At 36.4% G+C, this 16082-nt stretch overlaps 1 protein-coding gene across 1 annotated transcript in view; it reads left to right on the plus strand.

Moving 5' to 3' along the window:
• The window catches only part of LOC106974675 (zinc finger protein 82 homolog), a 65880-nt gene that overhangs the window by 27047 nt on the left and 22751 nt on the right, over positions 1 to 16082 (plus strand). Inside the window, exon 5 of the mRNA XM_015071958.3 lies at positions 649 to 1669. Coding sequence (XP_014927444.2) covers positions 649 to 1669 — 1021 coding nt within the window. The remainder of the gene's footprint in view (positions 1 to 648; positions 1670 to 16082) is intronic.

The raw sequence follows: 16082 nt of genomic DNA on the forward strand, positions 1-16082 counted from the left end.
AGATACATATGCTCATGGATACTGTAATGGACAACATAGATCTAACTGGGAACTGGCAAACCATTTTCCTAAAAGGCCAGATAATAAATATCTTAAATTTATAGTCGATGTGGTCTCTGTTGCAACTACTCACTTCTGCCATTGTAGCTCAAAAGCAGTCATAGACAATATGTAAACAAATAAGTGTAGCTATGTTCCAATAAAACTTTACTTATAAAAATTGTTACAGTGCTGCAGGCCATAGTTTGCCAACCCCTGGGAATGTTATCTTATACTCATTTAATCCTGATAATAACTCTATTAAGTAGGTAATCATTTCCCTTATTTTATAGTTCATGTTGTGGGGTGCTCTTACAGGTATGTGTGCATATGCTCTGAATTTTTGTATGTGTATTTATGATTAGAGTCATTTTGTAACAAGGGAGATAAGACTAAGTTTTCTGTATGTTCAGCAAGCTCCCCTAAATAATTCTGATCAATAGCAATGTTTGGAAATCATTGGCTTACTTACTGCCCTCATCTTACTATATGATCTGTCCTTATTCTCATCTATTTTTTTTCAAGTTTGGTTTAATTCTCCCATTTTAACTGAAGTTTTATTTCTCCCAAACAAAAAATATGAGTGATTACTTTCATATTTTCTTTCAGTCCTGGAATCAAGATGTGAGACCAAGAAATTATTTCTGAAGAAGGAGATTTATGAAATAGAGTCAGCGCAGTGGGAGTTAATGGAAAGACTTACAAGACATGACCTTCAGTGCTCTAGTTTCAGAGATGATTGGGAATGTAATGGCCAGTTTGAGAAACAACATGGCTCTCAGGAGCGACACTTTGGTCAACTGATATTCACCCATGAAGGCATGCCTACATTCAGTCAGCATCCATCCTTTACATTACAGCAAATCATCAATAATAAAGAGAAATACTGTGGAACTAAGGAATATAGGAAAGCCTTTAGACATGACTCACAGCTTACTACACATCAAATAATTCATACCATTGAGAAGCCCTATGAATGTAAGGAATGTGGAAAAGCCTTTAGACATCCCTCAAGACTCAGTCATCATCAGAAAATTCATACTGGCAAGAAACCCTTTGAATGTAAAGAATGTGGGAAAACATTTATTTGTGGTTCAGACCTTACTCGACATCACAGAATTCACACTGGTGAGAAACCCTACGAATGTAAGGAATGTGGAAAGGCCTTTAGTAGTGGCTCAAACTTCACTCGACATCAGAGGATTCACACTGGTGAAAAGCCCTATGAATGTAAAGAATGTGGGAAGGCCTTTAGTAGTGGCTCAAACTTTACTCAACATCAAAGAATTCATACAGGGGAGAAACCCTATGAATGTAAGGAATGTGGCAATGCCTTTAGTCAGAGCTCACAACTTATCAAACATCAGAGAATTCATACAGGTGAGAAGCCCTATGAATGTAAGGAATGTGAAAAGGCTTTTCGTTCTGGTTCAGATCTTACTAGACATCAGAGAATTCATACTGGTGAGAAGCCCTATGAGTGTAAGATATGTGGGAAAGCCTATTCTCAGAGTTCACAACTTATTAGTCATCATAGAATTCATACTGGTGAGAAACCCTACGAATATAGAGAATGTGGGAAGACATTTAATTATGGCTCACAACTTATTCAGCATCAAAATTTGTACTGGTGATAAACCATAGAAGGTCTGAAATCTGTAGGAAGGCTTTTAATTACAGTTCAATTATTCAACATTAGAGAATTTGTCTTGATAATAATCCCTTTAAATAGAATAATGTAGAAACATCTTACTTGTTGACTCCAGCTTATTCAGCCTGAGAAAAATCATGTAGGAGAAACACCCTATGAGTAGAATATATTTTGGAAGTCCTTTAATAAAAGCTTATATTTCTTTTGACATCAGATAATTCAAGCTAGCAAATACTGAAAATCACAGCACTTTTGACACCTTTCTAACCTTATTTTAAACCTCAGAATTCATGATGAAATATAATCCTGACATTTTTGTTTTTCCCCCTAATTTGTCTATACTTGTTATATTCTTAATATTTTAACCCATCTTAAATTTATATGACTATAAAGTCCACCTGTTTCCATCACAGTTTGTAAAATACCTTTAATACCTGGAATAAGTGACCTCTTTATTCAAAGATGGCTTATTCTTTTTGTTATTTACAAAACTTCGGATTTCTTGTAAAAACATTGACGAACAACTTTCCACACAGTAAATAGAGATCCCTTCATAGCTTCTTGGTGTTTCCATATGTTGCTGTGATATCATTTTATCAAATTCCTACTGATAGACATTTCCCAGAGTTTCTGCCATTACACACAGTACCCTAATGGAAATTCTCCATAGGCATATCTTTATATCATGTATTTTAATTGCAGAAATAGTGCATGAACATATTTTCCTTTTAAAAGATTTAAACATTACAAATAAGGCAGATACACTCTTTGACTATCATCCTTGTATGCATTTCCCTTTCTGAAGGATAGTCATTATCTGTTTAGTATTTATGCTTCCTGACCATTTTTCTACGTTTTTATACATATTTGTCTCAGTGGAAACTAAAACGGGATAATGATAATACCTACCTCAAAATTTTGTGTGAGGATCAAATAAACTAAGATGCATAAAGTGCATAGAATTCTGCCTGTCATATAATAAATATTCACTGAATGTTGGTCATTATTTTATTCATCATTGCCATTAGTATTATTTGCTGAAAAACAGTTTCTGCAGACCTTGCTGAACGTCAGGCAGGATATATAGTCGAAGAAAGACACAGGGTAATGAATTCAGAAAATTTTCCATCATCACTTCCTATGGAACATGAAATTATCCTAGGTGTTGATGGGGAAAGTAATGTGTGGAAAGGACTTTATTCAGCCTAGCATCCTTTTTGCTACATCATGCAATACCTAATGTAAAAACAAGAATGTAGACAAACCATTTGCAACATGGATGAAAAATGAAAAAGTGTGAAAAGAAACAGCATTATGTTTGAAGAATTAATACACAAAGAGAAACCTTATAGTTAATGATTTAAAATGTTATTGTAGGAGTGCCTGGCTGGCTCAGTTGGTGTAGCATGTGACTCTTGGTCTCGAGGTTGTAAGTTCAAGCCCCACATTGAGTGTAGAGATTACTTAAAATATTTAATAAAATGTTAAATACAGTGCTTTCTGGTATATTTGAAAACCTGAACAAAATTATTTTTTTAGGAAAATAAAAATGAATACAGTATTGACTCAGAATTAGAACTCTCAGAAGCCTCATAATCATAAAAACACAGAAAAGGGGAAATTTAGTGTGATATAGTAGCTATTACTACTAATAAAGCACCAAACCAAAAATTTTTTTCAGGCAAAACATTATCAAGTATCTAAGGAATTGTTATATAGAGGTAAACATCTCATAACCACCCAAATATAACCTTGATGTTAGAATAATATTAGGACACCTAAAAACGAAAGCTCATTTTTAGTATCCATGAAGATATATGTGAGCATACTAAAGAAACTAGCAAACAGTGGTACCTATTAAAATAATACAAATGAACCTGGTTGCAGCAGTAGCTAAGGAGGATACCCAGTGCCCAGTTCTAACTAACTGATGTGAGGAAATGCAGGCCTCATTTTGCCAGCTCTTGTGACTTTTCGAGAGTCTGGATCTTTTTTTTTTTGTTTCAGTGTGTGATAGCTCTTGATTTTTATTTATTTTAATGTTTATTTTTGAGAGAGTGCAAGTGAGGGAGGGGCAGAGAAGGGGGACTGAGGATCCAATGTGGATTCTATGCTGATAGGCTGACAGCAGTGAGCCTGGGGCTTGGGGCTTGAACCCATGAATGGCGAGATCATGACTTGAGCCAAAGTCAGACACCCAACCGACTGAGCTACCCAGGTGCCCTAATAGCTCTTGATTTTTAAATGGTAGCTCAGATTTATCTTTAAAGACACCATGAGTACCAAAGATGTATTGACTGCACAAATAGGCCATAAGTTCCTTTTGTTCTGGACCCTAAAGCTGTGGATGTGCAGAAGGCTTGGAGGAGGAGTTTTTAATAGTGCAAATCCCTTAAATATTTAATATTTAAAATATTTCCAGAGATAACTAGCTAAACTCCAAGTGTAAGCATTTTTTTTAAAGACTTATTCCACCCCAATATTTTCTACATGCAGTTCTTTATTCTAAGCATCATGTCAAATTTAAAAATTGGGTCTATTTTATATGTAACAACAATATCCTATTGTTGATAAATATATACACATACAACTGAAAATTTTTAAATGGCCTATGAAGAGGAAAAATAGCCTGAGCATCACATTTTTGCACTAGCAGCAAACATGTCATTGGAATTCTGTATTGTGTTCTAGATGAAAAGTTAGCAGACTTTCCATAAAGGGCCAGATAGTAAATATTTTAGCCCTGTGAGCTGTACTATTTCTGTAGCAACTACTTAACTCTGCCATTGTGGAAGAGTGTGGAAGGCTACTAAAAGTCTTAGATTAAGAATCCTGAAGTTAAGCAAATGTCCCACATTTTAGCTTTGTTTAGGTAGATTAGTGTTTTGAAATAGATCTTTTCTTTGCCTCAATTTTCATGCTCAGCAAGCAGCTTCTTGCATTGGATGGATTCCATTCTTGGAAGGAAATTCCCATATACCCAAAATTACAGGTCTGTTCTTCCATTCCTCACTTCCTTTTTTCTTAGATCCCATGTTAGTAGGTTAAGGTTTTTTTTTTAAACATTGAGTTATTTTGTTCCAGGCTTATGCCTGTAAAATATTTTATAATCAACTTAAGAAAAGCGGAATGAGCAACATAGGAGTTTAAGTCATTCATTAAGTTCTTCATCAAAAATTATAGAGGAAATGGGATGCCTGGCTAGCTCGATGGGAAGAGCATTCGACTCTTGATCTCAGGGCTATGAGTTCGAGCCCCACGTTGGGTAGGGAAATTACTAAAAGAAATAAAAACTTTTAAAAAATAAAATGAAATAAAATTACAGAGGTAATGCATTTGCGTTCAAACCAATGAAGCAATACTAAAAAAAAAAAAAAAAAAAAAAAGCTATGCCTTCTGCTATTCCTCACTCCCTCTCTGCTGATTTACTTCTGAGTAATGTTCAAACCTTGTGTATATCCCCCATATATTTCTTTATGTTTAAATGTTAACACAAATCAGTATATTTTTACCAAAAAATATGGATGATAGTTTAAACATGCCTTTTAAATTTTGAATTTCCCTAGTCAGTAAATGATGATTTAACTTATTTTTTTTAATGGTTACAGTATATTTTATACCCAAGTATGTTTGTACCAAACCAACTCAACTATTCATGCAATATTTCAGACTGTTTCCTCTCTGCTGTTTGAAAGTAGTGCTTCATTCAGGGCACCTGGATGGCTCAGTCGGTTAAGCATCTGACTCTTGTTTTTGGCTCAGGTCATGATCTCATGGTTTGTGAGTTTGAGCCCTGAGTCAGTCTCTACACTGAGAGCGTGGATCCTGCTTGGGATTCTTTCTCTCTCTCTCTCTCTCTCTCTGCCCCTCCCCTGCGTGTGCGCTCTCTCTCAAACTTTTTTTTTTTTTAAGTTTATTTATTTTGAGAGAGTACAAGCAGGGAGGGCCAGAGAGAGAGGGAGAGAGAGGCTCCCAAGCAGGCTCTGAACTGACAGCATGGAGCCCAATGTGGGGCTCGAACCCATGAACCATGAGATCATGAACTGAGCTGAAACCAAGAGTCAGACACTTAACTGACTGAGCCACCCATGCGCCCCTCAAAATAAACTTTAAAAAACTTTAAAAAAATAATAAAAGTAATGCTTCAATAAACATTTTATACTTTTGTCTATTTTATTTCTGTAAAATAGGTTTTCCAAACCATTTCCAATGTTTTCTGTTTCTTAGGAAGGTATTGCTTATAGAAACTTTCAGAGGGACGAGGATAAAGGGACAGAGTGTACAGTTTTTCACATACGTGGGTGTGTATACACACACAGACTTTACCATTTTAATCCATCTGGGATTCATTATTGTATATGGTGTAATACAGGATGTTGGTTTTGTTTCCATTCAGAAATAAGACCAATTATGCCAGAACCAATAATTGAAATATTCATCTTTCTCCTACTGTATTAAAATACTCATATATTAAATGCTCATATTCTCAAATCTATTTCTGTGCTCTATTTTCCAGCAATCTTTGACTTATACTTTTTAGTAACTTATTACTTGGAAATAGAGATATGTATATTGTTAATATATAATTTTTACTTAGAAATAAAGACAGGGTGCCTGAGTGTCTCAGTCGGTTAAACGTCCAACTTCAGCTCAGGTCATGATCTCGCGGTTGGTGAGTTCAAGCCCTGCATCAGGCTCTGTGCTGACAACTCAGAGCCTGGAGCCTGCTTTGGATTCTGTGTCTCCCTGTCTCTCTGTCCCTTCCCCCGCTCACCCTCTGTCTCTCTCTCTCTCAAAATTAAATAAACGTTAAACATTTAAGAAAAAAAGGGGGCACCTGGGTGGCTCAGTCGGTTGAGTGTCCGACTTCAAATCAGGTCATGACCTCGCAGTTTGTGTTGGAGTCCCGCATCGGGCTCTGAGCTGACAGTGCAGAGCCTGCTTGGGATTCTTTCTGTCTCTGCCCCTACCATGCTTGCTCCTCTCTCTCTCTCAAAATAAGTAAACTTAAAAAAAAATTTTTTTAATGAAAAAACAAAAACAAATGCTTATTAGATTTTAAATTATTTTATCCGGTTCCAATAAAAAGACTAATAAGGGTTATATTTTAAATTTTATTCCATTTAAATAGAGTATTTCAAAATGAATTCACATTGAATTGACTTTGAATGGATATTCATTAATACAGGTATGTCTCAAAATGTCTTTGACAACTTTTTATCTCTTTACACTCTAATATCTTCATGATGTAATGTTTCACAATACTTAAAATATGCTAGTAATAATCTGAAATTTGGTATCTTTTATTAGGTATTGATTATAAAATGATAGATTCTTTTGATCTTTGATAATCTGCATATAAAGGGATATCTCAGTATACCTATTTCACCCTTTTTCATGTTGTAGACATGAGGACAGTGGCTGTTGGGCAAGAATTTTTTTTTTTTCACTGTATTTTCCCCATTTTAACAGACTGAAGGGTTGGTTTTTTCAGATTAATTTCTGTTTGTTGTTTTCATCTCCACTCTTATTTGTGTGTCATAAGAGAAATGATTTATTGCTTTGGTGAAATGTGTTAAAACACATGAATATCCCCCCCCCCCCCATTTGACCCTGAATTTCTCATGTTCCCTGGGTCAGACTATGATTCTCTGTAACTACTCTACAGGCCCAGTCCTCTGCTTGTTATGTCTCCCAATACCTAAGTTTAAATGAAGTATTAGGATGTGCAGTTTCGAGCTGCCTCTTTCAGTAAAGCATCCCTAACAAAAAGTCTGTTTCTCAGTTAGTCCAGAAATCAGGTGTAGAAAATTAATTATCACCCACAGAAGTTTCTACTGTAGCCATCTTTGTTTTATTTCTAATTTTAATGGAAACACAATGGTTACAGTCCATATATTCTACCTTTTTAAAATTGGAGTAGATATGAAATTCATTCAAAGAATATTGAGTGGCTCATAGAAAATCTTAGAGTGCTAAGGAACAAAGATACAGAACCAAGAACATTGCTGCACATGATGACACAGAACTCGTGAGGTCATTCCTGCTGCTGCTGCTGCTGCTGCTGCTGCTGCTGCTGCTGCTGCTGCTGCTGCTGCTGCTGGACAGAATTGCCAGCTTACACTACTGACAACATGGACTCTGGATGTTCCTGCTAGTGCCACCTGTGTACATGGGGTTACCCATCACCCAGATGGAATCTCCCATCCTTGTTCCTTTATATCATCACCTTGCTGTTCTGAGATAGGTGTTTTTTGTTTTTCGTTTTTTATTTTCGAGAGAGCAACAGAGCACAAGTGGGGGGAGGGGGGGTAGTGAGAGGGAGACAGAATCTGAAGCAGGCTCCAGGCTCTGAGCTGTCAGCACAGAGCCCGTCACAGGGCTCAAACTCACGAACCATGAGATCATGTCCCTAGCTGAAGTTGGTTGCTTAACTGATGAAGCCACCCAGGCACCCCTGAGATGGGTGTGTTGGAGTGCTGAAGCCTATGTTCCATCCTTGTACATTAGCTGCTGGAGAGACTAAGATGCATTTTCAGTTTAGTGAGAATCAGCCTCGGCTTCTTAAAGATGGGTGTTAACCATCATAGCAAGGGTGCACAAATACTGTACAGCCAAATGAATGACCAGTGTTCACAAGATGGCATCCCATCAATATACCTCATTCTTCCTGTAACTGAACATTAAAACCTCATCTAAAATAACATTACTCATTCCTCATTCATTCATGAGCCATTCCTCATTCAACCAAAATTGTGTTGGGTAATGTTTATACCTTCTATATGTCAGGATCCTGTGTAGACATTCTGTAACCTTTTTTCTAAGTTGTAACAACCTACATAAAAGGGCTCTGTGCTGACTGCTGGGAGCCTAGAGCCTGCTTCAGATTCTGTGTCTACCTTTCTCTCTGCCCTTCCCCCACTCACACTTTGCCTCTCTCTGTCTCTGAAAAAATGTCTCTGAATAAACCTTAAAAAAATTTTTTTAAGAGGAAATAAGGAATGTAATAATAATATCTAACTATATATAAATTAGGTAGATGTTCCAGACTTCCTTTCTGTAAATAATAGTTGTGACACATTCCCTTTTAATTAGCAAACTGGGAAGTTTTTATGGTTAAAGTTATCCAAACCTTTCATTAAAGATCAGAATCTTTGTTGGTTATAGTTTTCTTTATAGGTTTTCTGGTTTGGGGGGGGGGGTGTTTATTTGCTTGTTTTTACAACTGGAAATGATAGGGATAAGAGTTGACTCTAGGAAATCTTTGAGTATTATTCATGTTTCATTTGGAAATTTCACATCCCTTGATAGCCAGGATCAATCAGCCCAGCAGACATTAACCCTTCCTCTCACCCCAGCCTTTGTTTGGTCTGCTGCCCATGGTCATGAGGAACTCCAAATAGCCAAGTTATAGTCTCAATTTACATTTTATTAGAATCACTGTTATGTCCACTGGTGAAAACATCCCTTCATTTATTCTCTACATTATTCTTCATCAAAGTGTCAAAATTTGGTGATGTTCTTGATATTTAGGCTTGACTTTATAATTGTTCTTTTCAGAGTATGCTGAAACTTGCTTATAGTTTATGGTATGAATATAAGGGGAGAGGAGCATGAAAAAGTAACACTTGCAAGATAACTACCTCAGACAAGGTAATTATAAGAGCTTCAAGAAAGGCATGTCTAATAATGCATCCTGTCTTAAAATTTCTATTGTGTGCTAATAGTACAATTACATGAACTTTCTTGTTTATTGTCTACATGATGTAATTTTCCCATGTTTAATTTTAATCTTTTTGTGTCCTTAAACTATAGATGTGCTTTGTAAACACAATATAAAATATTTTAATCCAACCTGACAATCTATTTGTGTTTCAAATAGAGTACTAGGTCCATTTTTATTCGGTGTAATTACTAATCTATTTGGCTATAAATCTGCCATCCTCATTTGTGCTTTTCAGTTGATCTTGCCAGTTCTATGTTCCTTTCTAACTGGTTTTCTTCAGGATTTAAAAAAATTACCATTTTGTTTCTTACCTCTACTAGTTTGGAAATTCTATATACTATTTCTAAGCCTTTCTAAGTATTACCTCAGAAAATACCATACATACTAAAACCTATTAAGGTCCAAAACAGTTCACATCTTTACTCATTCCTGTACCAATAGAAATTACTTTGGGTTCTTTAGCTACATTTATCCACCCATCTCCCAGTGTAAACTATTGTTCTTTATATTTTTATTATCTTTTTTTTAACCTGATGGACATTACTATTTTAAATAGTCAATGTTTGGGGCACCTGCGTGGCTCAGTCAGTTAAGTATCCGACTTCGTCTCAGGTCATGATTTCATGGTCCTTGAATTCAAACCCCACATCTGTCTCTGTGCTGATAGCTCAGAGCCTAGAGCCTGCTTTGGATTGTGTCTCCCTCTTTCTCTGCCCCTCCCCAACTCTCACTCTTTCTGTCTCTCAGAAATAAATAAACATTAAAAATTTTTTTTCAATAGTCAATGTTTGGTTTTTTTTTTTTTTTGCATTTCTCCCCATAATTCCTATATTGTTTTTTATTCCTTTGCCTCTCTGTGATAAGATTCTAGTAATTTATTTTGATCTCTCCTTTAGTCACAGATTCACCATACAGGGTAATGTGTTGTTTTTTATTTTTCCCCCATTTGCTTATGTTTGGGGGTTTATCTGTATGGGTTTGTTAGAATGTCATAACAGACTGGATGGCTTAAGTAATAGAAATTTATTTTCTCCTGGTTCTGGAGGCTGTTATTCCAACATCAAGATGTCAACCAGTCTTTTCCAGAGGCATCTCTCCTTGGATTATGTGCCACCCAAATCCCATCATTCTAATTTTATTACCTCTTTAAAGGCCCCACCTCTAAATATAGTCACATTCTGAGGTACTGGGGTTCTGCTTAAATGTTGTCAACAGGTTTTTGGTTTTGCTATCTGATTGCTCCATCTTATGATTCAAAACTTGTGTTGCTGCAGTCATTATTTTTCTAGAATCTTTGTTACTCCTTTTGTTTTTTGTTTACCCAGCTTTATTGAGGTAAAATTTACACCCAATAAAATTCACCAATATTTAAGTGTACAATTTTATGAGTTTTGACAAGTGTATACAATCATGTAATTGTTACCACAATCATGATATAAAACATTTCCATCACTTCAAATACAGTAAAACCTTGGTTTGCGAGCATAATTCGTTCTGGAAACATGCTTGTAATCCAAAGTACATATATATACATATACATGGAATCTACTCCTGAAATCGCTGTTGCACTAAAGGCTAACTAATTTGGATGTAAATTTTAAAAAATAATAATAAAATTAAAAATTAGAAAAAGAATTATTTGTTTATTCAACATATAACTCCTTTATTAGGTATATGTGTTGCAAATATTTTCTGCCAATCTATGCTTTGCCTTTTCATTTTCTTAACAGTGGTTTTTGAAAAGCAAAAGGTTTTAGTTTTTGTTTTTTTTTAAGTTTATTTATTTATTTTGAGAGAAAGAGAGTGCAAGCTTGAGTAGGGGAGGGGCAGAGAGGGGTAGAGAAAGAATCCCAAGCAGGCTCCGCACTCTCAGCACAGAGCCTACTGCGGGGCTTGAACCCACCAACTGAGAGATCATGACCTGAGCTGAAATCAAGAGTCGGATGCTTAACTGACTGAGCCACCCAGGTGCTCCAAAATGTTTTAGTTTTGTTTTTTGTGTTTTTTTAAAATTTACATCCAAATTAGTTAGCATATAGTACAACAATGATTTCAGAAGTAGATTCCTTAATGTCCCTTACCCATTTAGCCCATCCCCCCTCCCACACCCCCTCCAGTAACCCTCAGTTTGTTCTCCATATTTATGAGTCTCTTATGTTTTATCCCCCTCCCTGTTTTTATATTATTTTTGTTTCCCTTCCCTTATGTTCATCTGTTTTGTCTCTTAAAGTCGTCATAGGAGTGAATTCATATGATTTTTGTCTTTCTCTGACTAATTTCACTTAGCATAATACCCTCCAGTTCCATCCATGTAGTTGCAAATGACAAGATTTCATTCTTTTTGGTTGCCGAGTGATACTCCATTGTATATATATACCACATCTTCTTTATCCGTTCATCCATCGATGGACATTTGGGCTCTTTCCACACTTTGGCTATTGTTGATAGTGCTGCTATAAACATTGGGGTGCATGTGCCCCTTTGAAACAGCATACCTGTATCCCTTGGATAAATGCCTAGTACTGCAATTGCTGGGTCGTAGGGTAGTTCTATTTTTAGTTTTTTGAGGAGCCTCCATACTGTTTTCCAGAGTGGCTGCACCAGCTTGCATTCCCACCAACAATGCAAAAGAGATCCTCTTTGTCCACATCCTCGCCAACATCTGTTTTTGCCTGAGTTGTTAATGTTAGCCATTCTGACAGGTGTAAGGTGGTATCTCATTGTGGTTTTGATTTGTTTTTGGTGTTTTTTTTTAGTTTTTTTTTTTTAATGTTTATTTGTTTTTTGAGAGAGAGAGACAGACAGAGTGTGAGCAGGGGAGGGGCAGAGAGAGAGGGAGACACAGAATCCGAAGCAGGCTCCAGGCTCCGAGCTGTCAGCACAGAACCCGATGCGGGGCTTGAACTCACAAGCTGTGAGATCATGACCTGAGCTGAAGTCAGATGCTTAACTGACTGAGCCATCCAGGCACTCCTCATTGTGGTTTTGATTTGTATTTCCCTGATGATGAGTGAAGTTGAACATTTTTTCATGTGTCGGTTGGCCATCTGGATCAAAATGTTTTAGTTTTGATAAAATCCAAATTATTTTCCTTCTTTCACAGTTCATGCTTTTTGCATCCTGCCTGAAAAATATTTCCTAAATCAGGGTCAGAAAATTTTATCTCTTTGGTTTTTAAATGAATGGAAAGAGGGGCACCTGGGTGGCTCAGTAGGCTGAGCATCCAACTTCGGCTCAGGTCATGATCTCGTGGTTTGCGAGTTTGAGCCCCACATCAGGCTCTGGGCTGACAGCTCAGAGCCTGGAGCCTGCTTTGGATTCTGTGTCTCACTCTCTCTCTGTCCTGCCCCTGTCTCTCTCTGTCTCAAAAATGAATAAAAGATTTTTAAAAAATGAATGGAAAGAATTCAGGGTTGAGCTGTGAATAAAAAAGATGCTCGGGTGCCTGGGTGGCTCAGTCAATTGAGCATCCAACTCTTGATTTTGGTTCAGGTCATAACCTAACACTTGTGAGATCAAACCCTGCATCAATCTCTGTGCTGACAGTACGAAACTTGCTTGGGATTCTCTCTCTCCCTCTCTCTCTGCTCTTCCCTCATTGGTGTTCTTTCTGTCTCTCTCAAAATAGATAAATAAACTTAAAAAAAAGTGGGGGGCTTCTGAGGGGCCCAGTAGGTTAAGCATCTGACTCTTGATTTCAGCTCAGGTAGTGATCTCGGGTTCATGAGTTTGAGCCCTGCATGAGGCCCCTCACACTAACAGTGCAAAGCCTGCTTGGGATTCTCTGTTTCCCTCTCTGCCCTTCCCCCACTTGGATTATCTCTGTCTCTAAAAAATAAATAAGTAGGGGTGCCTGGGTGGCCCAGTTGGTTAAGTGTCCAACTCTTGGTTTTGGCCTCAGGTCACGATCTCAGTTTGTGAGTTTGAGCCTCACATTGGGCTCTGTGCTGACAGTGTGGAGCCTACTTGGGATTCTCTCTCCCTCTCTCTCTCTCTCTCTGCCCTTCCCCTGCTCACTCTCTCTGTCTCTCTCTCAAAAATAAATAAATAAACTTAAAAATTTTTAAATAAACATTTTTTGAAAAGTAGTTTATATATATATATAAAACCATCTCAGAGGTAAGAGTAAATTAAATTTTATTTGCTTCTCCCATAGATTGTGATATTTGAGATACACATACTATTTTAATGAATATTCCTTTTGGTCATGGTCAAAATTTATAATCTCATCAAGCATCACTATTCCAGGTTGGCTTCAAACTACCTCACGTCAAAATTTAGGGAGAAAAATTAACATTAAAAGTGAAATAGACTATTTTCATAAACTTTCTAACTTTTAACATGGTCACATAAGTAGAAATTGTAAAGAATCCATAATAAGGAATACAAGGAACTTAATTCTGTTGTTGCATACTATCATGCAGTTTAAATTTCCTTTGGAAAAAGATATCCATTTAGCTCAGGTTCTTATAGTATAATCAGTTGTATATGGAATCTACAGTGATAAATCATATTCCCTTATAATCCATAAAGTTTAAATTATTAAAATTCCTTATTTTAGAAGAATTTATGATTTGGGAACTTAAGAACTCTAGGATAAGATTACTTTAATCTATTTTTATTTTCTTGTTAAATTTCACTTTATGAAATGGCTTTCATGTCCCATAGAACCTTAAGGAATATAAATTTTTTTCTGTTAACATTAGATTGCCAGGGTTCATCCATATTATTGTTCAATACAGTCCATTCATTTTGACTATTCTGTGATAAAGTAGTCCCCCCCCCCCCAACCTTATCCACAGTTTTGCTTTCCATGGTTTCAGTCATCTGTGGTCAACTGTGGTCCAGAAGTAGATGATCCTCCTCCTGATGTATGGTCAGAAGGTCAGTGTTAGCCAGACACTGCATCATAATGCCTATGTCAGTCACCTTACTGCATCTCCTCACGTAGAGATTTTATCATTTCACATCATCACAAGAAGGGTGAGTACAGTATAATAGATATTTTGAGAGAGACCATATTCATATAATTTTATTAGAGTATATTGTTCTAATTGTTCTATTTTATTATTAGTTGTTATTGTTAATCTCTTACTGAGTCTAATGTATAAATTACATTTTATCATAACTATGTCTGTATAGAAAAAAACATAGTCTACATAGGATTTGGTACTATCTGTAGGTTTAGGTATCCACTGGGAAGGGTCTTGGAAGTATACCCCCCCCCCCCCCAGATAAGGAAGTACTATTATGTCCTATGTTTATACCATATTTACTACTGTATTCTCTGTTTACACCTACCTTTTTTTTGAGACTTCAAAGACAGTTCTTTAACTACTTGGGATTGTTTTCCCCATACCTTCCAACACTAGGCAACCATTTACCTATTTTCTGTCTTTATGAATTCGCCTGTTCTATACATTTAATATAAATGTAATTATATAATATGTTGTCTTTTGTGTCTGGTTTCTTTCACATAGCATGTTTTCAAGGCTCATCCCTTGCATGTGTCAGTACTTCATCCTTTTTATGGCTGAATAACAAATACCCTGTTTATGTATATACCATGCTTAATTTATCCACACATTTGTTGCTGGACATCTAGGTCATTTCCACTTTTTGGCTATGGTTATTAATGTTGCTCTGAACATTCATGAAATGTTTCTGTGGACATATATTTCTCTTTCTCTTGGGCATATATAGCTAAGAGTGAAATTGCTGGGTTATACGTTTTATACCTTTAACAGTGTGGGGGACTTCCAGACTGTTTTTTAAAGTGGCTGCAGGGCGCCTGGGTGGCACAGTCGGTTAAGCGTCTGACTTCAGCTCAGGTCATGATTTTGTTGTTCATGAGTTCGAGTCCCACATAGTAGGGCTCTGTGCTGACAGCTCAGAGCCTGGAGCCTGCTTTGGATCTGTGTCTCCCTCTGTCTCTGCCCTGCTCACGCCCTGTCTCTCCCTCTTTCAAAAATAAATAAACATTAAAAATATTTTTTTAATAAAAAAATGAATAAACACAAGCTCAGTGTTTCCAAACTAATAAAAAACACCTTTGCACATAGGGATAGATCTTTCATAAACATTAAATGTTTGATAATGAATGCAAACCAACGGGAGCTAAACGACAAAGGACTGCTACCAGCCCTCTTCCCTCATGTAGATTATGACATTAAAAAAAAAAAAAATCCTTTTCTGTGTTATCTTCTTTCAATGCCCAGTTCAGAATTTCTGAATTTGTATAGATTGTGACAAGGAGAACCCCAAATTATTATCACAGAAGAGTAACAGGAGGAAAGATGGAATTTAGCAATACCACATTTCTGAAATCTGTCTATGTGACATTCCTATAAAGTTTCTTTTGAGTGGCTTTAAGTGTTTTCTATTCCACCAAGTTACAATGCATAAGTACCTCTTCAAAGCTATCATTTTAACAAAGGAGGCACTCCACAAAGAATTAAATACAGAGGATAGAAAGAAAATGTGCAGAAGTGTTCTAAGAGAATAAAAACAAAAAACAATGAATTTGAAGGCTTGCTTTAGGGTTTCCTAAGCCAAGTTGTTGTTTTTTTAAATAAATGTTTCAACCAAAATCTATTGATAATTTAGTTATAAAGAAGACAGAGATTGTACCCATCACACACACCTCGTTATGTTCCTGAATGTGGC

The sequence above is a fragment of the Acinonyx jubatus genome, chromosome E2 (assembly GCF_027475565.1).
Source record: "Acinonyx jubatus isolate Ajub_Pintada_27869175 chromosome E2, VMU_Ajub_asm_v1.0, whole genome shotgun sequence".
Lineage (NCBI taxonomy): Eukaryota > Metazoa > Chordata > Mammalia > Carnivora > Felidae > Acinonyx > Acinonyx jubatus.